The sequence below is a fragment of the Cottoperca gobio genome, chromosome 6 (genome assembly GCF_900634415.1).
Source record: "Cottoperca gobio chromosome 6, fCotGob3.1, whole genome shotgun sequence".
In the NCBI taxonomy this organism is placed as follows: Eukaryota; Metazoa; Chordata; class Actinopteri; order Perciformes; family Bovichtidae; genus Cottoperca; species Cottoperca gobio.
Genome location: NC_041360.1, coordinates 12,557,064 through 12,581,504, shown reverse-complemented (window position 1 = coordinate 12,581,504; position 24,441 = coordinate 12,557,064). Strand labels below are relative to the sequence as shown.

Sequence of the window (24,441 nt, the reverse complement as noted above, 5' to 3'; positions counted from 1 at the left end):
ATTTACATGGCAATGCTAACATGCTGGTGTTTAGCAGGTATATTGGTTACCATATTAGTTAGTTAAGAGTGTTAGCATGCTAACATTAGCTAATTTGCACTAAACACAAAGAACAGCTGAGGAGGCTGGCAATATCATTAGTTTAGCATTAGTATTTGGTCATAAAAACCCAATACCAATACAAACGTTTTTGACAAATTCAAAATCAGGAGATCACTTTAGTTATTACAATTCATCCTGAGGGGGACATGCGTGTCTGTACCAAATGTCATGACCATCCATCCCATAGTTGCTAAGATATGATATGGATACTTTTTAGTTCAACAACAGCAGCGAGTATACAATCAAAGAAAAATCATATGTGGTGTAAATGACTTGTCCCATCCTTCTTCAGAAACTCCTATGTGAGACTTAGGCACCTGTGCACCAACACCTGGGTGACGAGCACCAACGTCCCCATCGATGCAGAGGAGGAACGTCCTGTTATGCTTAAGGTCTACACACGCACACACACACGCTCGCACACACACACACACAAGCAAAACAAATATGGATGCATTATTTTAATATTTCTTTTGGCCATCACATTAGATTGGCACCTGTCCCACTAAAGAGGACAAAGAGGCTTTTGCCATCGTATCTGTTCCTCTGTCAGAGGTCAGAGACTTGGACTTTGCCAACGATGCCAGCAAGGTCCTGGAGTCCACTGTGAGGAAGCTTCAGTACGGCAACATCGCTCAGAATGAGAGGAGGTACGGACGTATGAGCATGACGACACAGGTGACACAAGATGGTGTGCATATTTTATGATTTCATATGTTATTTTTGTCCCTTCATATATATTTCAGGTTTGTGACTAAGCTCCTGGAGGACCTGGCTTTCTTCGTGTGTGTGGTACCAAACAACGGCCAGGATGTTCTGTCCGTGGTGACCTCCACACCCAATCGAGAGAGGCAGAAACTCATGAGGGAACAGAACATCCTCGCCCAGGTCAGCACGAGCACACACACACACACACACACACACACACACACACACACACACACACACACTACACATACACATACACACACTTCTGTGTGTCCTTGCTGAATGCAAATTGATCTGAAGTTTAACATGAGGGTCCAGGATGTATAGTGATGCCCAGTGTAAATCTTAACACCGTATTCCCATTTGTGTGATATTTGACAATAACCTCAGATTTTCCGTGGTTGGTTCTTCATCATTGTATGTGGGTTTCTGTTCCTCCAGATCTTTGGCATCCTGAAGGCTCCATTCACAGATCAGGGTGATGGTCCAATGCTAAAGTTGGAGGATTTGGGAGACCAGCGCTATGCTCACTTCAAGTATATGTTGAGACTCTGCTACAGGGTGCTACGCCACTCCCAACAGGACTATCGCAAGAACCAGGCAGGTTTCTGTCTTCTACACAATTAAGTTTGTCATCAGGCTCATTAACACGCTCATTATCAGGGACTTAGAGAGATTGTTATTCACTGGGAGCTTATCAACATAGATTCTGTCCGACTGTCTGGAAAAATCACAGCTGCTGTAATGATGCCCTTAATCAAGGAACCTAAGTAGTGCTCAAACAGTCTTTGGATCCATTAGTGGACCAACAGAAAAAAGTCATGACAATTTCTGTGATTTAATATGCCATTATGCCATAATTACCACCATAGCGTTACATATACCTGCCTTTAACAAATGTTATCCAATAAAAATGGCAAACATTTTCTAGTTACGCCTTTCGGAAGATTTGCTCACTTTTCTAAATTTCATTTCATACAAATTCAGTATTTTTTGTGCTCATCATGCAAACTTGACTATTGCACACCCTCACTTGGGCTTTGCTGCACTTTTGCTTTTGTGGCATTTTGTAAGCTAAATTAAAGCTTGTAGATGCATTGATAGAACAGTCAGTCATTTGGCCTTCACTAACCCCAAATTGCTCATGTTGAGCTGCTCACTGGCTAACAGGCTGTGGATGTGACAGGCAGCTCTCATATATAACTATGGGTAACTTCATGAAGGTGAATCAGGGTGCTTTTAAAAAAAGAAAAGAAAAAGTTATCTTGTTCAACAACTTCTCCCTGGATGATGATGAAATGAACACGCAGTGATTCTTCACATGTTTATGCTCCCTGCATTACTTTTTCTCTCAACTCCAACTATGAAAAGTGTTTATAACCATATGTCTCTTGTGTCACGTAGGAATATATAGCCAAAAAGTTCTCAATCATGCAGTCTCAGATTGGATATGAGATCCTGGCTGAGGACACAATCACTGCCCTGCTGCACAACAACCGCAAGCTGCTGGAAAAACACATCACAGCCAAAGAGATTGAGACCTTCGTCAACCTGCTAAGGCGCAACAGAGAGCCCAGGTCAGACATGTACACCTCAGAAAGAATAGATGACCCGAGGGGACAATTTAATAATATAATAAAAGGGGAAAATGTGACATTGTGTATGAAAATTAGCAGTCATACATAAGACTTTTGTTAACAGAGACTGAACACTGACACAGGAACACATTATGTGAATCTTAACTACTTAACCCTACTTCCGTGAAAATGTTTACTTTTAGTCTTTTTATTGATTGTCAATAATGAATAAAAGGGTAACTGTTAAGGGAAGGGACCTTTTTGGTTTCTGAACAACACTCACCCATGTCTAAACACATCCATCTGCCCAAACAAAAACAAACGCAGGCAACCACAGCTGAAAACAGAAGATATATTCAAAATGATGGATAAACAATGTTAAAATTATAGACGACAATACAGAGAAATTATCTATAATATACCTTTTTTTAATAGCAACAGAAAAAGAAGGTTAAGAATAAAGGAAAAATAAATTCAGTGTTCCTCCATCTTTTTGTGGAGTTGTATTGAAGTGCATAATTTATTAAAAGGTGTTGCTGTTATTGTGTCCCCCTGCTTTACATGTCAAATCACAATAGTGTCACGTCTGTCATATGAAGGAACATAACAATCAAGATTACATGGAAAAGGCGGGACAGACAAAGATGTTACAGGAATACACACAAACTTCCATGTTTCGTGTTTTCCTTGCGTGTAGAATATTTGTTAAACGTGATGTTTGATGTTTACTCTCCTCTTCCAGATTCCTGGATTATCTGTCTGATCTCTGCGTGTCCAACAAGACTGCCATCCCCGTCACACAGGAGCTTATCTGTAAATTTATGCTGAACCCCACCAACGCAGATATCCTCATCCAGACCAAGTGAGTCACACCCTGTGGTTTCTATATTTAATACATCCAAGTTGATCCTGTCATATTTCAATCCATCATTTTCAAACCTGTACAAACACGCACATTCGGTACACTCTAAAGCATGGGCTGCTTCCGCCAGTGTGCCTGTTGTGAAATAGAAATTTTCAGCAGCAGCTCTACGCCAGAGTGTAATGTGTGCAATTTTTCTAGCAAGTGCTTTATGTCACACTCTCTCCCTCGCCCCCCTTTCTCACCCCCCCCCACCCCTCCCACAGACTAATCCCTAACACCGAGACCACCCTGGAGTCCTCTCCACTGCAGGAGGAGGTGGAGGAGGAGGAGGTTTGGCTCTACTGGATCGACAGCCACAAGGAGCCTCACGGCAAATCCATTCGCCACCTGGCCCAGGATGCCAAGGGCAACCACAAGATGGATGTAGACATCGTCACCTATTACAGGTGACAGTGGCATTCGTGCTTTTAGTTCCTCTATGTACTACACCTTCTTACCCCGGTAACACAACAACAGCTGAAACGAGGTCTATGTCTATAGTGTATTATTCTCATACTTATAATGCGGAATAATCTGCTCATAGCACTGAATAATCATAGTTCTAAGCACTCATTGTTATAGCACATTATTAATATATTTATAACACATTATAAAGCATTTTATTAATGACTTATAAGGTCAAGTATCATAATACATATAATTGCTGGTCACTCACTGACATTTCCCCCCCGTTTTCTTTGCATGTTCATTCTGCAAAACCAAAACATCCCTCGCCTCCTCTGTAGGTACCAGTTGAACCTCTTTGCTAAAATGTGTCTGGACCGCCAGTACCTAGCCATCAACCAGATCTCCTGTCAGCTACCTGTGGATCTGATCCTGCGCTGCATGTTTGACGACTGCCTACCGTACAACCTCAGAGCCTCCTTCTGCCGTCTCATGCTGCATATGCACGTGGACCGTGACCCACAGGAGGCCGTGGTGCCTGTACGCTACGCCCGCCTCTGGACCGAGATCCCCTCCAAGATCACCATCCACGAGTGAGCGTCCGTCTGTGTGATTTGTGTGTATTTACAGGCGTATTTTGCGAGTCAACACATGCAGATTGTGATTGTGCTTTCCCACAGGTTTGAGTATGAGTCCACCGACGCATCAACAGAGGAGATGAAGAGGAAGTTTGCGTCCACCATGGAGTTTGTGGAAGAATACCTCAAAGATGTGGTCAGCCAGCCTTTTCCATTTGGGGATAAAGACAAGAATGAGCTCACGCTTGAGGTAAAATAAACATTTCCACACTGGCATGCAGTAGGCTATATCAGTCTCAAGTTGTGCTTCATGCATGTATTTGTATGTGCCACTGTTAAGGTTTTATCAGGATGTTTTTCTTCTCTCTTCCAGGTGGTGAATCTGGCTCGTAACCTGGTTTACTTCGGATTCTATAGCTTTAGTGAGCTGCTGCGCCTCACACGCACTCTGCTGGCCATCCTGGATATTGTCCAGCACCCTCTCAACTTCATGAACAAACTCAACAAGAGCCCAGAGGCTGGTCAGTGCAGTTACACAGCATACATCGATTATTTCATTGCGTTGGTCAACTATGGTTATCTTTTTTATGTAGTGCTTTAAACAGTAGATGGAAAGTTTAAAGCTAATAAGTAAAACTTTATCTGGTTGTTTCCTGGTTAAGGGACTAAGATAAATGAACAGGTAGGAAGCACTTCCATCATTTGTCTAATGGAATGTAGAAAGCTAATAAAAAAAACATGATTCAGTTTAATATTATGACCAAAGTACAGAGAAGAGCCCAGCGTCAATAGTCCTCAGGTTTCTAGATGGGAAATATGGATGCAGCAGTTAATAAATGTATGCAGGAGCAAGGTTGTGCATGAAAGCATTAGGATTTAGAATTCAACTGTGAATGTAACAAGGATCTAGCAGAGGGAGAAAACAAATAGGATAATATTCTTTTTAGTTCTTGATAGAGTTTTTAGGCCAGTTGAAGAAGCCTGGGCGTCAGTGGAACCAAAATATGAAGATCTGCTCATGGAAGGGATTTAGGATTTAGGATGGATTGCAACTGGGTTAAAAACAGCTTTTCTGGAAATGTTTAATAAACGTGGACAAAGTGGTAAATATAAAAGTGTTAGGTTTTAATGGACTGGAAACAATAACAGATTTATTTTTAGTCCAGCTGCAAAAAGTTCTGGGCAATCCTTTTAATTTGCCTCAGGGACATCATCATTGTTTTAGCTCTTATGATACACATAGTCAAAGTTTCTCAGGCTTGAGCTGAAATATGTCAACTGTGTAAATTGCACACACCCAATACAAAGTGTGTGAAGATGAATGTTTCATTTAGGCAACAATGTCCTTCGTACGATCCACGGAGTTGGAGAAATGATGACTCAGATTATGATGAGTCGAGGTGTGCCGCACAGCCTCCCTGACACCTCTCCGTCCCTGCGCTACGGGAGAGGACACTTCCTGCCGGACAATGAGGATGTCACGGTGATGGACACCAAGCTGAAGATCATCGAGATCCTGCAAGTAAGCGCCGACTACTGGAAGTACTTTTAGTGATTTGTGGTTTCAATTTGGCATTAATAAAAATCAAAATATTTCAGTGTTTGATTCTATTTTTGTCTACTTTTTGTTTCCCTGATAGTTCATCCTGAGTGTGAGGTTAGATTATAGGATCACATACTTGTTGTCAATCTACAAGAAAGAATTTGGGGACAAGAGCATAACTGAAACCTCTGGTTCTGTGTCTGATTTGCTCCCTATCACACGTGAGACTTTATTCTCTCTTAATGCAAGTATTAAAGCTTTCTTTTGACCTTCTAAATGAGGTGTTTACTGACCTGTTGTCTCCTTTCTTTTGTCGCCAGCTTCTGAACCAGACATAGATGAGATTGCAACCAAAGCAGAGAGCATGTTAGCAGGGAGGTAGGTGAAGCTGTGCTTAAATAAAATCAAACATTCACAGAGAGAAATGAATTAAAGATGTAAGCTGATTGTTTTTGACCTGATTCCTTTGTCTCTTTGGAAATAATTGCATCTGCTTTAAAACTCCTGTCTAAGCTTAATTGTGATTTCAGCTCAGAGTTGAGTGCGGTGGAGCTGGACGATGAGGGAGGCCGGACGTTTTTGAGGGTTCTGATCCATCTCATCATGCAAGATTACCCCCCGCTGGTGTCCGGCTCGCTGCAGCTCATTTTCAAGCACTTCAGCCAAAGATCTGAGGTGCTGCAGGCCTTCAAACAGGTAGCGACACCACAGTTAAACTCCAGCATTTGTTACTTGGTGAGCTGACAGAGTGTGGCATTAGGTACTTCCTGAGTTAATCAGTCTGGATTAGGAGGTTTCTCCAAAGGGCTAAACAGCAGCTGTTGTAAACTGTCTCACTAACAGCTTCCTCAGCTAGGAGCTAGAGCTGCACAAGCTCACATTTTAACAATGCTCTGCATTTCCTAAGTGGTGCACTGAGACTATCTTGGCAGAGATATGCTTTCACACACAATTGTTCTTTTAATATCTTTGTGTCTGGTTTATTTCTCATCCAGTGTATGCGTGTCTGTGTGTCTTCCAGGTCCAGCTGCTTGTGTCAGAGCAGGATGTAGAGAACTACAAGCAGATCAAGGCAGACCTGGACCAGCTGCGCCTGACTGTGGAGAAGTCGGAGCTGTGGGTGGAGAAGAGTGGAGTCTACAGCAGCGAGGACCTGGGGGTCAGACAGGGAAAAGAACAGAACATTGAGGTGCTGTACCTTGTTTTAATGGTATCCTCCATTAAAGCAGAAAAGCAGAAATTCACCTTTTTAGTGTGATATTTATTTCTCCACAGGAAGTTACTATATTTAACTTAAACATCCCATCATTCATTCAGCTGCACTGCAAAAGGTCTCTCTGTTTGTTGTCATTGTTCATCAAAGCTGATGGAAAGCTGTTGTTGGCTTGGTACGAAGGAATAATGAAAAATAATGTCTGGCAGAACAGGAATCTGCTCTAAATCAGTTTTTATTTGTCAGGCCTGTAACATGTAGTGTGCATTATTGTTGCAATAATGTGAAAAACGGGGATCAGAGCACAGACTTTCTAACCACACTGACAAATGGCTGGTAATTAGAGATAGGATGTAGAGGTAGTGTGCATGCCAAAGATAAACCTTTTTGAAGTAAACAAATATACATTGTGGAGCTGTAGTTAACTGTGGCATAAACCTACAACAATTAAACTATTATTACATTTAAATGAATGAAATCAGAAAGAATAATTGAATGTAGTTACTAAAGGCTTGTTTTTTCTTCATGTATGTGTCTTGCCAGGAGGTTGTCCTGAGCCCAGTGCAGGATGGAGATAATAAACCTCAAATTGACTGCAACAAATCAAACAACTACAACATTGTCAAAGAGGTGAGCTCAATGTCTATATTTCTATATATGTGTATATATACGTTTGTTCTTTAGTCTGTCCATAATACACCTATGTTTCTAATATTTAGATCCTACTTCGGCTCAGTAAGCTGTGTTCTCCCTGTAAGAAGAGTCGTGTGCAGCAGCAGAGGCTGCTGAAGAACATGGGGGCCCATACTGTGGTGCTGGACCTGCTGCAGATCCCCTATGAGAAGGTGAGTAACAACCAAAACAGCCAAGTGAATGGCTCGTGATGTTGCTGTCAAATCTTAGCACAACATGGTTTCTTGATGTCTCGCTTTCTTACATTCTCTCTAATAATCTTTCCTTTTATTTGCCTTTGCACAGAGTGATGAGAAGATGAATGAGATCATGACCCTGGCTCATGCATTTCTGCAAAATTTCTGCAGAGGAAACTCTCAGAACCAAGTTCTGCTACATAAACACCTGAACCTCTTCCTCACTCCAGGGGTAAATTCATACGACCTTGCTGTACTTATCCCTTGTTGACATGCCTTATATTTTTATGGAGGTTCTCTTTTCTAGTAAAGCATGCCGTAGCATCAGCAGAATTAGCTTATAATGAAAAATACAGGATCCAAAACAACAGCAACCTGACAATTGAAAAGTTATATGTTGTCCGGTTTTTATAAGCAAGAACCATGAATGAATCTTGAATTATGCTTCCCATATTTCACCAGTTGCTTGAAGCTGAGACAATGCGTCACATCTTTATGAACAACTACCTGCTGTGCCACGAGATCAGCGACCGTGTGGTCCATCATTTTGTCCACTGCATTGAAACACACGGAAGACACGTTCAGTACCTCAAGTTCCTGCAAACCATTGTGAAAGCAGATGGGAAGTATGTGAAGAAATGTCAGGATAAGGTCATGACAGAGGTGAGATTCTTTTTTTCTTTTTTTTTTTTAATGATAGCATTTGTACTTTTAATTCATTCGTGAGCGTAACTGTTTCTTTTCTTTGGATCCCTGTTTGTGTGTCCAGCTGGTGAACGGAGGCGAAGACGTGCTGGTGTTCTACAATGACCGCTCCTCGTTCCCGGTGTTGCTGCAGATGATGGGCTCAGAGCGAGAGCGGACAGATGAGGATGGAGCTCTGGCCTACCACAACACGCTTGTGGAGCTACTGGCTGCCTGCACCGAGGGCAAGAACGTCTACACTGAGCTGAAATGCAACTCTCTGCTACCACTGGACGACATTGTCAAAGTTGTCACTGATATCCACTGTATACCAGAGGTAAAGGCTGCATGATTGTACTTGATAATAATAACAAAGCTTGAGTTTTATGGTATAATAATAATATTAATAATAATAATAATAATAATAAGCTTTCTTTGTATAGCACCTTTCATACAAGCATTGCAGCCCAAAGTGCTTCACAGCAAAAACATAACAATTAGTACAAGAATAGGCAGAATAAGAGCATTTACAGTACAATAATCACAGTGCTGATGTAAATAAGTGTGAAGTACCATTATAAAAATAGCAGAATTAAAATAGTATATAATAACATTGGAAGTCATGCCTCGTTTCCGCATCTGTGCCGTACTTAACGACCGTCCTGCCGGGAAACCACATTCATCACAGTACAGAATGAAATCATTTAAATTAGCTTAAAGTGGCATAGAGTAGCAGCAGTAACATATCACCATTAAAAGGCTAAAGTAAAGAGATCAGAATTAAAATAGTCTTTACAGAATAAAAGCATTTAGTAAAATGTATATTAAAAGGCTAATAGCAAGGATATAAAATAGCAGCTTTAATAAAAGTTAAATGAGTTTAAAGTGGCATAAAGTAGCAGCATTAAAGATTGTATAAAATATCACCAGTAAAAGGCTAAAGTAAAGAGATGTGTTTTTAGCTTACTTTAGAAGATATTGAGCGAGCTTGTCTCCCTGATGTCTGCAGGTAAAGTGTTCCATAGCTTTGGTGCATAATTGCTAAAGGCTGCATCCCCAATTTTCTTTTGGATGTTTCTGGGAACATTTAATAAACCAGTAGTGGATGATCGTAATGTTCTTGGGGGCACATTGTTTATTAGAGAGTTGGAAGTGTAACTTGGTGCGGTTCCGTTTAGGGCTTTGTATACAAGAAGGAGGACCTTAAAATAAATTCTAAAAGCCAGTGTAGAGTAGCTAACACTGGACTGATGTGGTCTCTCCTCTTGGTTCTAGTCAGCAGCCTTGCTGCAGAGTTTTGGATGAGTTGAAGTCTCTCCGTTGTTAATTTTGGAAGGCCGGTAAAGAGTGCATTACAGTAATCGAGTCGGCTTGAGATAAAAGCATGGATTAGTTTTTCAGCATCCTTTTGATTTATAAATTGTCTGATTTTAGCTATATTTCTAAGGTGGAATAATGATGTTTTTGTCACCTTGTTTATGTGGGATTTAAAGCTTAGATCTGAGTCTATGATAACACCAAGACTTGTAACTTCAGCTTTAATCAAAGGAGTAAGTTTCCCCATGTTATTCAGCATCATCTCTCTTTTTGTTACAGGACCTACTAGTAGGATTTTAGTTTTGTTCTCATTTAATTTTAAGAAATTATTGCTCATCCATTTATTTATTGCTGACAGACATGTGGTGATGGAGTTAATAGCTGTAGTATCATTTGGTTCAGCAGAGATGTACAGCTGTGTGTCATCCGCATAGCTATAGAAGCACACATTGTGTTCTCTAATGATGTCCCCCAGTGGTAGCATGTATAGGGAGAACAGTAATGGACCGAGGCAGCTCCCTTGTGGAACTCCAAAGTGGGCATTATGCTTCTCTGACACATGATCTCCAAGCCTGACAAAATACTTTCTCCCTTTGTGTATTAAACTGGTTCAGAACATATATCAGTCAGAAAGACCAACCAGTTTTTCCAGACGATTAATTAGGATGTCATGGTCGATCGTGTCAAATGCTGCGCTCAGGTCTAGCAGGATAAGAATTGAGACCTTGTTTGTATCAGAGTTTAGTCTGAGGTCACTAATTTAGTCTTATTTTAGTAAGTTTCGGTTCTGTGGCATGCTCTGAAGCCTGATTGAAATTCTTCCAATGAGGCATTTTGTGTTTGGAGATGCATCGAGGCTTACTCGTATGCTAAATCCGTTTACAGGCTGCAAAATTATGTGAAGTGACGATGAGCTTGTTTCCTCTGTTTCTTTTTTGTATTATAGATAAATAATATACAATTTTTCAAATTTCGTATAACATTTTTGACATATCTACTTTTATCTGACAGTAACCAGGCATCTTGTTTCTTTATCTTCCAGGTCAAAACTGCCTATGTGAACTTTGTGAATCACTGCTACGTGGACACAGAAGTAGAAATGAAGGAGATTTACACCTCCAACCATATCTGGAAGCTGTTTGACAACTTCCTGGTGGACATGTCCAGTGTAAGGCTCCGTCACACTGACAGGTCACATGTCTGCCTGATATTTTTCTAATGAGGCAGTTTGTGTTTGGAGATGCATCGAGGCTTACTCGTATGCTAAATCCATTTACAGGCTGCAAAATGATGTGACGTGACGATGAGCTTGTTTTCTCTGTTTCTTTTTTTGTACTTAAGGTGTGCAACACTACCACTGACCGTAACCATGCCGATCTGGCCCTGGAGAAGTATGTGACAGAGACGGTGATGGCCATTGTCAAGGGTTTCTTCAGCTCGCCTTTCTCTGTCAACCACTCCAACTTGCAGGTAACTTTGTCAACTTTTAGCTACTTTACAGTAAAAATATTTGACAGCAGACTGCTGCCTTTAAGGCACCATCACCTGAGACTTCCTTATTTTATTGCAGACATTTGTACCTCGAGCAGATGCTTGAGGTGTTTTAAAGCAGAAGTCTGTACTAATGTCTCCTATCAGACACACTGTTGAAGTGTTCCCATCAGGATTATCTCTGTCTTTCTCTACACTTAAGCCCCTTTTTTAAAGAACAATATTCCATGCTGCCTCTCTCCTCACAGACAAACCAGTCGGTCTTCATCAAGCTGCTCCAGTCGTCTTTCAGGATCTACAACTGCACCTGGATCAACCCAGCCCAGAAGGTTAATATTGAGAGCTGTATCAAAACACTGGCTGACGTTGGTGAGTGGTGCTACTCTGCTGTCTTCGAAATGATGGAGATGGAGGCATTTAAATACATTTAAGATGTATCAATAAAATGTACATTACTGATTAATGTGAAAGTAAATGAATTGTGTTCTTCCCCAGCTAAGGCACGGGCCATAGCCATCCCAGTGGACCTGGACAGTCAGGTCAACACTTTGTCTCTCAAGGTCCATAGCAACATGGTGCAGCGAGCAGCCAAGGACTGGAGGACCTCTGTCCGCACACGACCCCGCAAGGAGCCCTTGGGGGGCCCTGACTACAAGAACATCATTGAGAAGCTGCAGGTGCACATTTTATTAACAAGACTAGGAGCCTACAGCCACACCATCAGCTCTGAGACGGCACATAGCCACAGTAAAGCTTTGAGCTTAATGCTATATCAGCTTGCTAACATGCTCGCAATGACAATTGTTAAGCAGGTGTAATGTTCACCATGTTCACAATCTAAACATGTCTTTTCCTAATCATTTTTGGAAAACATAATTCAGTCGTGAAGGAGGATTCATAATGAATTAGGGTTGTGTTTTTTCTGACTGCACACATTTTATGGCAACCCGTTGACACATTTCACTTAATTGTCATCCTCTTGGTGGTGCTAGACGAAAAGTCATGGGATCACTAAAGTTACGAGGCTACATCATCTGGAGACCAAGGCTATCTGTACAAATTTTCATGCAATCCAGCCAATAGTTATTTGAAATATGTTAATGTATATGAACAGGAGTGTCCAAGATCAGAGTTTCTCAGGGCTTTCTGAATGGTCTTCAGCAGTATCAATCTTTCCAGGAGAGCAGTTTGTTGAGCCTTATGTCTGTCTGTCTGTGATGTACAGGGGGTCGTGTCCCTTCTGGAGGAACAGTTCAGTCCGAAGGTTCAGGCCGAGTTTACTGTGCTGGTGGATGTTCTTCACAGCCCCGAGCTGCTGTTTCCAGAGGCTGCTCGGTTACGCTGTGAGAGCGGAGCTTTCATGTCCAAGTAAGTCACTGTCCATAACCTGTGTAAGGAACAAAGAACACACTCCTCATTTTTGAGGGCTTGGAGGCCACATGTTAAAGTGTTCATCTAGCTGTTGAGAGTACCAGCAGCATGGCTGATTTAGAGTTGGATTAGGATTTTTGACAGAAGTTGCTGATAGCTGTTAGTTCTGATATTTAAAATGTGTTAAATTAAATATTGTCAGAAAGGGAGCCAGGGTGGAAAAACTAGCTTTGCATTAAATCTACACTTATTAACTACTAAGTATTATCACGTATTATTAAGTATGGACACAATTACAAAAAACCTATACTTCAATTTATAGATAAAGATTGAAAAGACCAACATTTAGCTTTCGAAGAAACAATAGCAAATATGTAAAGGAAAACAAAGTTAATTTAATGTATCTGTGGTCAGTGGACTAACATATTAGATATTCACAATAAAATACATTTGATACATCATCAAACCTCCAGGGGTGCTGTTACTCTGCTGCTGCTGTCAGACCTCCATGTAGAGCAGAAAAGCAGATTTCACCTGTGGTGGTGATCAATAAAGTATTGCTTTATTTTTACTTAAGAGCCAGTGACTGCATTAGCAGGACCCGACTGAATGATGCAGCACTTCTCTTGTCCCTCTGTCAGGCTGATCAAACACACCAAGAAGCTTATGGACAAAGAGGAGAAGCTGTGTATCAAGATCCTGCAAACACTCAGAGAGATGCTGGACAAGAAGGAATGCTTTCAGGAGGCTGTGAGTACATGACCCTGCATGGGGAGTATATCACAGAAACATGGTTTTAATTACGTCATTTGTCACTTTAAGGAAGTAAAACTTCAGGGTTCTACAAGAAAATGGTATTAGTCACTCACACTCTCACAGTTGCATACAAAAATCATGAATTAGGTAACATTATCTGTCTTCAAGTGCCAGCAAAGCTGTACTCCCATCAGCAGTGCGGTGTAGTCCTTGTTTTCTCCCAGGTCTGTCGGCCCAGAGCCCAGACTCCCCTTCATCAGTATGCTGTGGGCCTTTCTATGTTACATAAGACAGGAAGGCACTTGAGGACACACTCGCACTGAGAGGGAGAATAGGAGGGAGGAAGTAAAAGAAGGAGGAAGAGGAGGGGGGCTAGCACTGAACAAACAAATCAATACTGCAGCGAGTGGGGGGTGCAGGAGCACATCTCCTGCTGCACCCCCTCTCAGCCAGAGGCCTGGAACAAGAACGACGAGAGTTGGTAGAGGAGACTTATGGAGGTGGCTGCGATGTGTGTATGTTTGGCCCTCACCCTCCACCCCCTTGGTGCGTACAAATAAAAAAAAAAAGTTGGGTCTTTTGTAAGGTTTAGGTGTGTTTGTTCCAGCTGCGTGCTGAGAGGAGGGAACGCTGAGCAATTCACACAACACAGAATGTGCTGCTCGAGTTGAGACTTCAATCCGTGTGCAGAGAACATTCTTAGTAAGAAAACAACAACTGAGTTGTTTTGATTTCTTAGAGCTCAGTTTTTAAGTATTAAACACAATGTTGTCCTGAAGTAAACTGGGAGAAAGCATATGTCGCTGCCCTCTGCCATGTGGGATTTCATGCAGACATGATTATTTTTGGCTGACAATGCTGTTCTGCTAAAGGCTGTTGTTGTTGCAGCAGAACATCACTTAGAACAGAACACATGTATGTGCCTTTACCCTCTCTTTCAATGTAATAGTATTAGCATTAGTAATACTGTCAAGACTACCTTTGTCAATATAGTACATGCCAGCCAGTGTCACTTACAGCTGCTTGAGGAGTCAGAGTTTTGTTTTCCCTATTTGTGTTTGCATCTTGTGTCAGTCAGCCAAGCTGGGTTTTTTTTTTCAAAAGGCAAATGATTCAACAGTTGTGTGGAATAAGATCAGAGGAATTTAAAGTGGAAAAACAGTCACTTTTTAAAAGCGGCTCGGCGCATTCGAGCAGCTAGACGGTAACGATATTTGAAATGTCAGTTTGTGTAGGTGTGTGTGAGTGTGCTCAAGCATGTATTTGTGGCCTCTCTTTGTCATATCCCTGTAGCCCTGAGCGTGGAGCTGCAGCCTCACTGCACGAGAGGGAGGGAGGGAGAGAGGGGAGAGAGAGAGGAAGGGAGAGAGAGGAGAGGAGAGAGAGAGAGAGAGAGAGAGAGAGAGAGAGAGAGAGAGAGAGAGAGAGAGAGAGAGAGAGAGAGAGAGAGAGAGAGAGAGAGAGAGAGAGAGAGAGAGAGAGAGAGAGAGAGAGAGAAAAACGATTGATGGAAATAATGAGAGAGGGAGAGGCAGACAGACAAAAACAGAAGGAGAGAGAGACAGAGTGACAGCCTAGGCAGCAGAGGTTGGTGCTCCCCTGGGGTGCAATGAGTGGGTGGAGGAGAGTGAGAGAAAGAGATGGAGTGATTGAGGGGGGGAGGGAGAGAGGCAGCCATGTGAGGAGCCATGTGAGTGGAAGGGAAAAAAAAAGTGGGCAGCGGCTGCAGGGTGAGGGATTGGAGAGAAGCGGAGTCTGCTCAGTCCATGAGGAGACAGGGCAGGGGGTGCGCTTACGTAACAGCCTGCAGTGCCTGAGCCAGCGTCACGTGGACGATCACGTTCTGTCTCCCTCCCTCCCTCCCTACTCTCACTCTTCTGTCCGCTCTCTGCCTGTCTCTTCCTCCTTTGCCCCCTCCATGCTTTGTCTCAGTCTATCGCATTCTGTCTGCCTGCCCGAGTTATTTTCTATCCCTCTCCCCTGTAGTCCCACCCAGGCTCTGCTCTCTGTTTGCATGGGTCATGCCAGGAGCGCTGGTCGGGCAGCGGGGGGGAAGATCTACAGCCCTTGCTGCTGCACTGCACTTTATTGGCTGCCAGGTAGAACAGCCTCATAAATATGTGTGCTCCCACTTGCCCTCAATATGTCTTGGGTGACATGTTTTTTTGGGGGAAAGAATAATACTGTGATTTAGAAATTACGCAGGAAAAACTATATATACAATACAATAATACAACCATCTCTCAATACTTTCTGACTACCGCACCCTGTCTGTGATCATCGGCTGCACGCCCATTTGTTGCTACTGAAGAGGTAAATCTTACAAAGTGTGTCCCAAATACATAAAAAAAAAGAAAACGTATGCCGGCGCATAAGAAAACTCGCTTATAGGTTGATATAAATTAAGGGTAAGTTGTGATCGTTTGAAGGACGCAGACGATACGCCAAAACACACCAGACATACACAGTGCCGTATGGCAGAAACATGTCGGCGTATATGAAAATTAACTAAAAATGTGTCAGAGTCCAAATACGTCCAACTTTTCCACAGCGGTGTTGTAGCTGACGCATACATAACGAATACATAACAAATTATTATACGCATGTCAAACATTGATAGCGTATCACTTACCTATTTAAAACGTATCAGAGCGTCTGGCCAACGGAGCTGGAAAAGTGCCATCTGGTTCACGTCATGCTGATGCTGGAGAACGGCTAACATGCTGAACGCTAGCTGTACTGTAGAAACATGTTTAATAAGTTACTCCGTCGTCAGGCATCATCTTAACATAGGGTAGGAATAGGTTATCCACTCGTTATCAATACATTGGCTGTAGGATTCACCGTCAGCCGACGTAGCCTTTATCTAACGTACCTCTAACGAAGTCACGTAGGTATTTACGTAGGTAAGTATTCACGTACGTATTCCGTATTCACGTATATCTAACGTCACGTAACGTCAGCATATCTTATGAAGCACACGTCGGGTACGTCCGGTAATTTTGAACATGTTAAAAACATCAGCGTTCAACGACGCACCCCAGCGTAACACAGTGAGCTCTTAACGAATACTACTTATACCTTACCTTATATCTACGTACACCAGCGTGTTGCCAATATTTTGCATACGCCATGTTTTTTTATATCTTATGCATTCGTTGGGCATTCGTCTGATACATTTTGTATTAGTAGGTGATACGCTATCAATAGGTTAGACATGCGTATCTGTATATGTTCACTTTTCCGATCCGATGAAAAGTTGGACGTATTTGGACTCTGACAAATATTCGTATGCGCCGGCATACGTTTCAGGGCTTTAACTTCTTAAATCACCTGGGCACTGTAGTATTTCAGAAATGTAACTCAAACAGAAATGAATAATGCATTTGTTAGGATCTATTTTCATTATATATTATATTATATATAGTTTGATGCGCTACTGAGTATTTAAAGCACCAGGAATGTATATGTTGTCGGATTCAAGAAAGTTAATTGTCATGTGGATTGAATTGCTCTATAGTGCTCTATTGACTAAGTGCATACAATATACTGTGAATTCAAAATACGATTTATATGCTCTGGACAACATTGACTCAATATGCATGGACTCAAAATAAGATACAGTGTTCATCATAATCATAAACTTTAAAAAAAATTATTTTATAGTTTTTTGACAATAATGAAGGTCTATGGCACAGATTAATAAATGATATCAGGCTTTTGATAGTAGTACTTACTGTTGATGATAAGAAAAATATAGAATACCATTAGACTTATCCTTTAATACGTTGGCACAAGAACTTTTGCATATTTTAGTTGTTATTTCCTGTGAACGCATGCATATGTATGCAATGTGCTGTCAGGTGTATATGCATGTAAGCATGTCTTCTTGTTCTCAGAGGATTAAAAAAAAGCTAGTTATGTAATATAAAACACTCACACTCTGTTTCTCTTTCCTCCCTCTCCTTCACACTTATCCCTGTCATTCACACGCTGTCTGTCTGTCCCTTCTATTCCTGTGCATATCTTTCTTTCTTGCTTGCCAAGTTTCACAACACCTGCCCAAGTCAAAGCAGATTTACAGATTACCACCCTCTTGATACTAAGCGCATCACACAGACGCATGTAGACGGAAAGCCATGCTCAGACACACGCACGCACACACTCCCAGGCGTGCACTGCCATGCTGGCTGTCCCTGCGTGAGCTCATGCTGCAGGGTTTTCTCTTTTTATCTGTGTACAGATGGGAGTAGTGGAACATGGCTTAGGTCTATCCACATGGAGCAGGTCAGGCCGGCAGGCAGGGCTGGATGTGCTCACGGATACCTTGTATGGTTTGACCTTTGACTGGATTCAGGCTGACACAGCATGCTGAGTCCAGTCACAAAGTTGGAGTAAACAAACGTAAAAAAAAAAAATGGTCTATTTTGTCTTGTATATTTTACTACCTGAGTTTGTGTCGAGAAGGTCTTTCCTTCCTTCCTCCATCACCTCCCTTGGTTCATCGGTCAGGTGTCTGCTAGTTGAGTATTATGTTTTGGTTTCCATGGCGATGAGGGATTAGCACATGTTGTTTGTCTGTCTGGACTGGCCGTGACTGGGCACAGGAAGTCAGTGTACCCTGTGTAGAAATGCCCTCAGACCAGGAGCGCGGTGCCTTCCAAACTCTTTTAGCTCTAAGCCAAGGAGAAAAGAGCCGCCCTGTAAAAAAAATAAAGAACACTTGTGAAATTGCAAAATGCCTTAACTTCTGGGCCTCATGCATCTGAGGGCCACTATGAATGAGAGTAGTTGTCATTGTGAACAGTGTTTCGATACAGTTCATAGTGTGTTATTTGAATCTGATTGCATGTGAGTTAGGGCACTTGTGCTCAGGGAGGCACATGACCGGCGACCGGCTGAATGATATGAATTGCAACGTGTTTGGACTGATTGCTTATGGACATAATAATAGAAACACCTTAGAATTACATACAACAGCCCTGCAGTAAATAAGAATTTAGTAAACTTCATTTTGTTTTTATGATGTCTTTCAGTCAATGTTCATCTGTGGCTACTTGTGACTCTTGTTCTTCTTTTCACCAATGTTTGTAACTGAGGCATTACCAATTTCTTTGCAGGTATTTGGTTATAAGCAAAAGCTCTGGGAAAATTCAAATGTTGCTGGTGCTGCTAGATGAAAGGTTAGGGATCACCAACAAAATTACAATTCAGTACTCCTTTTATAAATGAATGAATGTCAGTCCCAAATTTGAGGGCTATCCATCTAGCATTTTTTGAGACATTTCAACCAAAACCACAAATGTAAACTTGTGATTGCGCCATTACGACACATCATCGGGGAACCATGAATGTCTGTACAATCTTCTGTGCCAATCCGTCAGGCAGATGTTGAGATATTTCACAGGATAAGTGAAAACTTGGCGCTTGCTGGAAAGTCAGGGGAACACCAAAGTCAGACGCCTTCACACAATGGGGAACATTAATCTCTGTACACAATCTTATGGCAATCCATTTGATAGATGTTGAAATATTTCAGTCTGGACCAAAGTGGTGAACCGACCAACAGGCTAATATATCCAACCATAAAGCAACGCCACCAGCATGGCTCAAATCTAAGCCAGCAAACACAGCAAGGCTGTTATTGTAAGCTGTTTTTTATTTTGTCCACCTTATGCTTGAGTACCAGTGAGGCAGATGAAACAAACAACCTTCACTTGCACCTTACCAGCTAGCCTATCTTCAACATCACAGTCTGTTTCCTAACTAACACAATCAGTGCTTAACAATGTTAGTGAATCGCATGTAACACTTCCATATTGAACCCGCCAGCTAACGTTCGAATGAATTCTTGTTTACGCTGATGGTCTGTGTTTCCTTGAACCACTCGCACCAATTGCTCTCACATGTGGGCTTTAATTTGTTTTTCCTGATCTGCTTGTTTGTATTATGAAAGCATTTTATGTGCTCTGGAATTGCAGCTTGAAAACATTATAAATGGCGGCACGTGATGCATGTCTCCAATAGTTTTATCAGATGCATTTACCACGGTAGAACATTTTGGCCCTGTGCACCAAGCTGCAGAGCTACCTGTGGTGATCTACAGAAACCACTGCACATTCAATCATATTTTCTGTAAAATGTATTTAAATGGAGCAGTTACTGCTTATAAACTATATAAAATTTCATTTTCAAATATGAATGTCTAAATGCTGTTTCGAAGTCCTCTTAATGCTGTCAGGAGTGAAACTCTGGTGGAAAAGTGTAGAATCCTGGTAAGTTAAAAAAGGTGAGTCTAAAAACACTGGAATCTGCCTGGAAAATGTGGATGTTTTTAACAGAAAAATCTCCCTCAATGTTGAAAACCCCCCACAAATTCCCAGAAAAATAGAGCTGACATGACCTCACTGTCCTCAATGGCAGCTACAGCCCTGCCTGTGTCTTCCCACATCTCTCTCTTCACTCTCTCCCTTCATGTCCCCAAAGTGTCCGTACTAAAACAGCAGGATAATGTGACTGTATGTGTCTTGATTTCCTGATTTTTGTCCTATTCATGAAATAACTCCCTTGGTGAAAAAGCCTTGCAAAACCACATTGATATGGATATGTATTGTATTACAGACGGCTCCCACTTTAAGCTTTTCATTTTCCCTCCAGTTCCAAACTGTGGAGGAGCTCACTGACTCCTTAGAGACATCTGAAGTCTTTGTTAGATAACATGCAACGCATACTTTTATACTGTGCGTGATCAGATTGAGATTTAGTGTCATGTGCTACAACAACAATAGAAGTTAGAGTTTCAGTTTGAAACTCCGTACTGAACAAAGTGTGTTGACTGCAGTTGCTGCTGGGACATAAATATTGCTTCCTGATGGTAAAGTTGTTGGATGTTGCTCGGCCTTCACATGGCCTGTGGGAAAACTCTACTTGTCCTTTTTTACAGTGTACTTTACTTGATCAGAGCTTCCCACTATTTACAAAAGACACACACCCAAAGTTCCCTCAGGTTTCTGTTATGGAAGAAAGTACCCCCCCCCCCCCCCCTTTGCTATTATCAACCTTGTCTGACCTGAGCAGCTCAAGCCTCCCCCGCCCGTCCCTGGCAGTGCCTGTCTTAGTTCACAATTGGCGCTGCCCTCCGCTGCCTGTGAGAGTTTTCAGACCACCTAAAGAAGCACAGGGCAGGCTTTGTCTTTGTCTTTTTCTCATTGCATCTCTCCAGACTCCGAGAGATCTGCAGACAGCAGAGCTGCGAGGGGGCTGGGGGAGGGAGGGGAGAAGAGTGGGGTGTGAGGATGCCGGAGGTGGGGATCGGCAGCTCATCCCCAGCTTGGACACCAGAGCCGCAGTGTGGCGTGCCGGTGCACATTTTAAAACATCACGACTGTCTGCTCCTCGCTGGGTTTTGTTTGTTCCTCTTCTCCTCTCCCTCACCCCCACTTCCCCTCCCTCCCTCCTCCTCTTACTTCTGTCAGTTCTTCTACCTCTATTTCTATCTCTCTCTCTCTTTCTCGTGGCTCTTACATCACCTGACTGGAGTTTTTTCCTCGTCAATGCAGCAGCAAGCAGATGAGTCAGGCTGTGCTGACTCTCCTCTACCGCCATCCTGCATGCCCTCTCCTCTCCTCTCCTCTCCTCTCCTCTCCTTTCTGCAGCCCGAGCCAGCAGACTGCATCGCCCAAAAGTGAGGCGAACAAGAGTAAAAACCTGTCACCCCAACCCTCTTTTTAACTTCCACCACAGAGCGTTTATTTCACTGGTGTTTGAGAGTGGCACAAAACAATCACGTTCTCAGTCATGAAAAGGGGAAATGTTAAGTCAAACGTGATTTAATCTGCAATCAGTCAAAGAGCGTGCATTGGGATGCACTGCTTTACAGAGCGTAGTGCTGAGTTTGGAGTTGCACTGAGATTGTGTCTTTGCATTACTGTGTGGAAATGAGAGAAGCTCACTCAATGGATCCTCACCTTCAGTTCAAGTGTGTCTCTGTGTGTGTGTGTGTGTGTGTGTGTGTGTGTGTGTGTGTGTGTGTGTGTGTGTGTGTGTGTGTGTGTGTGTGTGTGTGTGTGTGTGTGTGTGTGTGTGTGTGTGTGTGTGTGTGTGTGTGTGTGTTTGTGTGTGTGTGTTTTGTGAGACAGCACAGCCAGACAGCGCAGGCAGACAAGTGTCTCTGCTGACTGCAGATGAGATGGAGTGTTTACTGACACAGGGAGCATCATCCGCACGTGCTCCTCCACATCTTCACTCCTCAGTGCACTTAGTTTGAGGCTCTTCAGCTGGACTGTAACCGGGCAGCCTTCGTGGCGAGGGTTTTAGGTGCCTCATTTGTCTCATCATGCAGTTTGGAGTGTTGTTGAAAATATTCCATGAGCAGTGGCCAGTATTTCTCTTTTAATAATTCAGTTTCAGTGTTAATTAGAGATTTTGTTCCTGTGCCACATTACAGCTGTTTGCAATGCACCAGCAACTACTATAAACACTAACAAAGGCAGCTCCACAAACGAGACATATCAAGCTGAATACCAATTAGCAATATTTATCAGCTTTAATAGAGGGGTGAGAATAAGGGAACTTGGAGAGGGACAAAGAGGCCAGATAATGGCTGCCAACATTTTTGGTGCATCAGTTGCGAACACTGCAAAAGCTTGCAATGTAATAAAAGAAAAACGTATGACCTTCTATGCCAAACTACATTACCTGAGAGGATGGATTGTCATCATTGACTAATCAAACCACAAATATCTGGAATAATCAATAAATCATTTAGTGTAGGGCTGGGTGATGTGGAGAACATCTAATATCATGGTATTTTTGAACAAAGACCTCGGTGTAGATATTAAGATGATATTGTTGAGTTGCCTATTTCTGCGTTCACAAAATATTTACACAATCAGATTTTTGGTTTGATTGGGCGGCTGTGGCTCAGGAGGTAGAGTGCTGTGGGTCGGAGGGTTGGCGGATCGATCTCCGGCCCTTGCGGTCAACGTGTCAAAGTGTTCTTGGTCAAGACACTCCTCCCAATGGCATGGCCAACGGTGTGTGAGTGAATGTTTATCACTCCTGATACCTTCTATTCTGTATGAGAATATGTAAATGCTGACATGTGTTATAAAGCGCTTTGACAAGGTTGCAAAGATTGGAAAAGCTCTGTATAAATGCAATCTATTTAACATTCTGGCAAGTTCAGAAAATGATATCACTTTACTGTAATGCAGAATTTAAAACTAGGGAAAGACACTTGTGCTATTTTACCATAACCACTATTTAAATCTAGTCTATATTGCCCAGCCCTAATTTAGTTCAGAAAACAGTGGCTAAAGATGACCTCTTCAGATGATTATTATTATTATTATTATTATTATTATTAACAGATATTTACAATGAAATAAAAAAACAGAGAAAAGCAACAAATGTCACATTTGACACAATTCACAAATTGATTAAACGATGAATCACTTGGATCAACACCTCTGTACCACCAGAGTATGAGCTTCATCAAAACTGTATTTAATTCACAGCGGTGTTTCTGTTATTTTGTCCACCACTTGCATCTCAGGGGAACGCTGATTGTCCTACTAACACGTTTCCATGGAAACAACAGGTGGCTCCTTACAGTCCATTTATTCTTTAGCTCCACCCTTTAATTGATCTGTTTATCCAACTATTCGTCCATCCTTCCTCTCTGGTGATCAATAATGACGATGGTGAGGTGTCATTGAAACAAGGCCATTTTTTTGCGTTGTGAGGTTGCCATAGAAACGGCTGCTGACCACCCTTGGTGTCCGTATACGTTCTTTATACGCCATCCATCTATCCACCCTATCGTTGCCTCCTCCAGTTGCACAATAAAAATAGGTGGTGACGAGCACAATGCAAGCAGCCACCTGTCAATCACTCTTTGATTACACAACCACTGTGGGGAGATTATCTCTACGAATCCTTTAATCTCATTTCTGCTTATCTGCGTCAAATGTCACAAGAGCTGCTCAGAGATGTTTGTGAGAGATGGAAAAATGAATGCAACTCTTAAATAAATGTGTAGCTAGAAGAAAGCTGGTGCTGGTTTGATGTACATGTATGTACATGTATGTTTTCAATTATTTATTATTCTCCTGTCTCTTCTTTGTCCACTTCATTAATGCACTCGCAGACATCCACGTTGTTGAAGTTGCTCTTTTTGAAGAAAAAAGTAGTAAAGTTTAAGCTGATGTCAAACCTTTACGCTAAGGTTTTATGTTTAACACAAGATAAGGAAAACATTGATATACAATATTTCAAGAAACACTATCAATAATTGTAACAAACCTAAAGCTATAAAACTTTTTTTTTTCTGTCTTTGCTGCTATCTCATAATATTTCATAAATGCTCAACTGTGCATTTATGAAATCTATTTATTGGACAACATAATTATTGTCATTCTCCTCAATGAGAGGCTCCGATTTCTTTGTTGATAGCAGTATTGTCATCCTGGAATCCATCGTTCCCATCAACAAAGAAATGCATCAGGGATGACTGTGATCATTCCTATTAGGTGGAAGATGAAATCTGCTCAGCCGTCGTCTTTGGATGATTGGGTAGATTTCATGCTAGAGAAAATACCACACCACAAATGTTCTCTTGGATGGGACATTTGCTAACATGTCTTTCATGTCAATGTTATTTTTATATGGCTACAAAATGCTACTTTTTCATAATGTGACTAAAATGTGAATTTCCTAGTTTGAGGGCTGGTACTCTCTCAGACTGTGATATGGATTCAACATCATGATTTCTGTCTCCACAGGGAAATGATTTAAGAAAGATCCTCCTCTCACGCTACTTTGGAAATCAAAAGCTTCTCTCCAAGTCAGAGCTTGGGAGTGGAAACAGCTCATCTGGCGTCTTTGTCAAGCCGTCATCTGGAGGTACTGAGAACCCCAAAT

The 24,441-nt window shown here is 42.0% G+C and overlaps 1 protein-coding gene across 1 annotated transcript in view; it reads left to right on the top strand.

Annotated features, from left to right (window-relative positions):
- Positions 1-24,441, top strand: part of itpr2 (inositol 1,4,5-trisphosphate receptor, type 2) — a 59,784-nt gene that overhangs the window by 14,679 nt on the left and 20,664 nt on the right. The window contains 27 exon segments of the mRNA XM_029433147.1: positions 395-494; positions 592-752; positions 849-990; positions 1,252-1,410; positions 2,215-2,387; positions 3,130-3,249; positions 3,516-3,698; positions 4,038-4,289; positions 4,377-4,524; positions 4,648-4,795; positions 5,609-5,796; positions 5,915-6,038; positions 6,138-6,195; positions 6,348-6,513; positions 6,839-7,006; positions 7,574-7,660; positions 7,750-7,875; positions 8,009-8,131; positions 8,362-8,562; positions 8,669-8,920; positions 10,943-11,068; positions 11,242-11,370; positions 11,640-11,760; positions 11,887-12,068; positions 12,617-12,759; positions 13,404-13,512; positions 24,303-24,423. Coding sequence (XP_029289007.1) covers positions 395-494; positions 592-752; positions 849-990; positions 1,252-1,410; positions 2,215-2,387; positions 3,130-3,249; positions 3,516-3,698; positions 4,038-4,289; positions 4,377-4,524; positions 4,648-4,795; positions 5,609-5,796; positions 5,915-6,038; positions 6,138-6,195; positions 6,348-6,513; positions 6,839-7,006; positions 7,574-7,660; positions 7,750-7,875; positions 8,009-8,131; positions 8,362-8,562; positions 8,669-8,920; positions 10,943-11,068; positions 11,242-11,370; positions 11,640-11,760; positions 11,887-12,068; positions 12,617-12,759; positions 13,404-13,512; positions 24,303-24,423 — 4,010 coding nt within the window.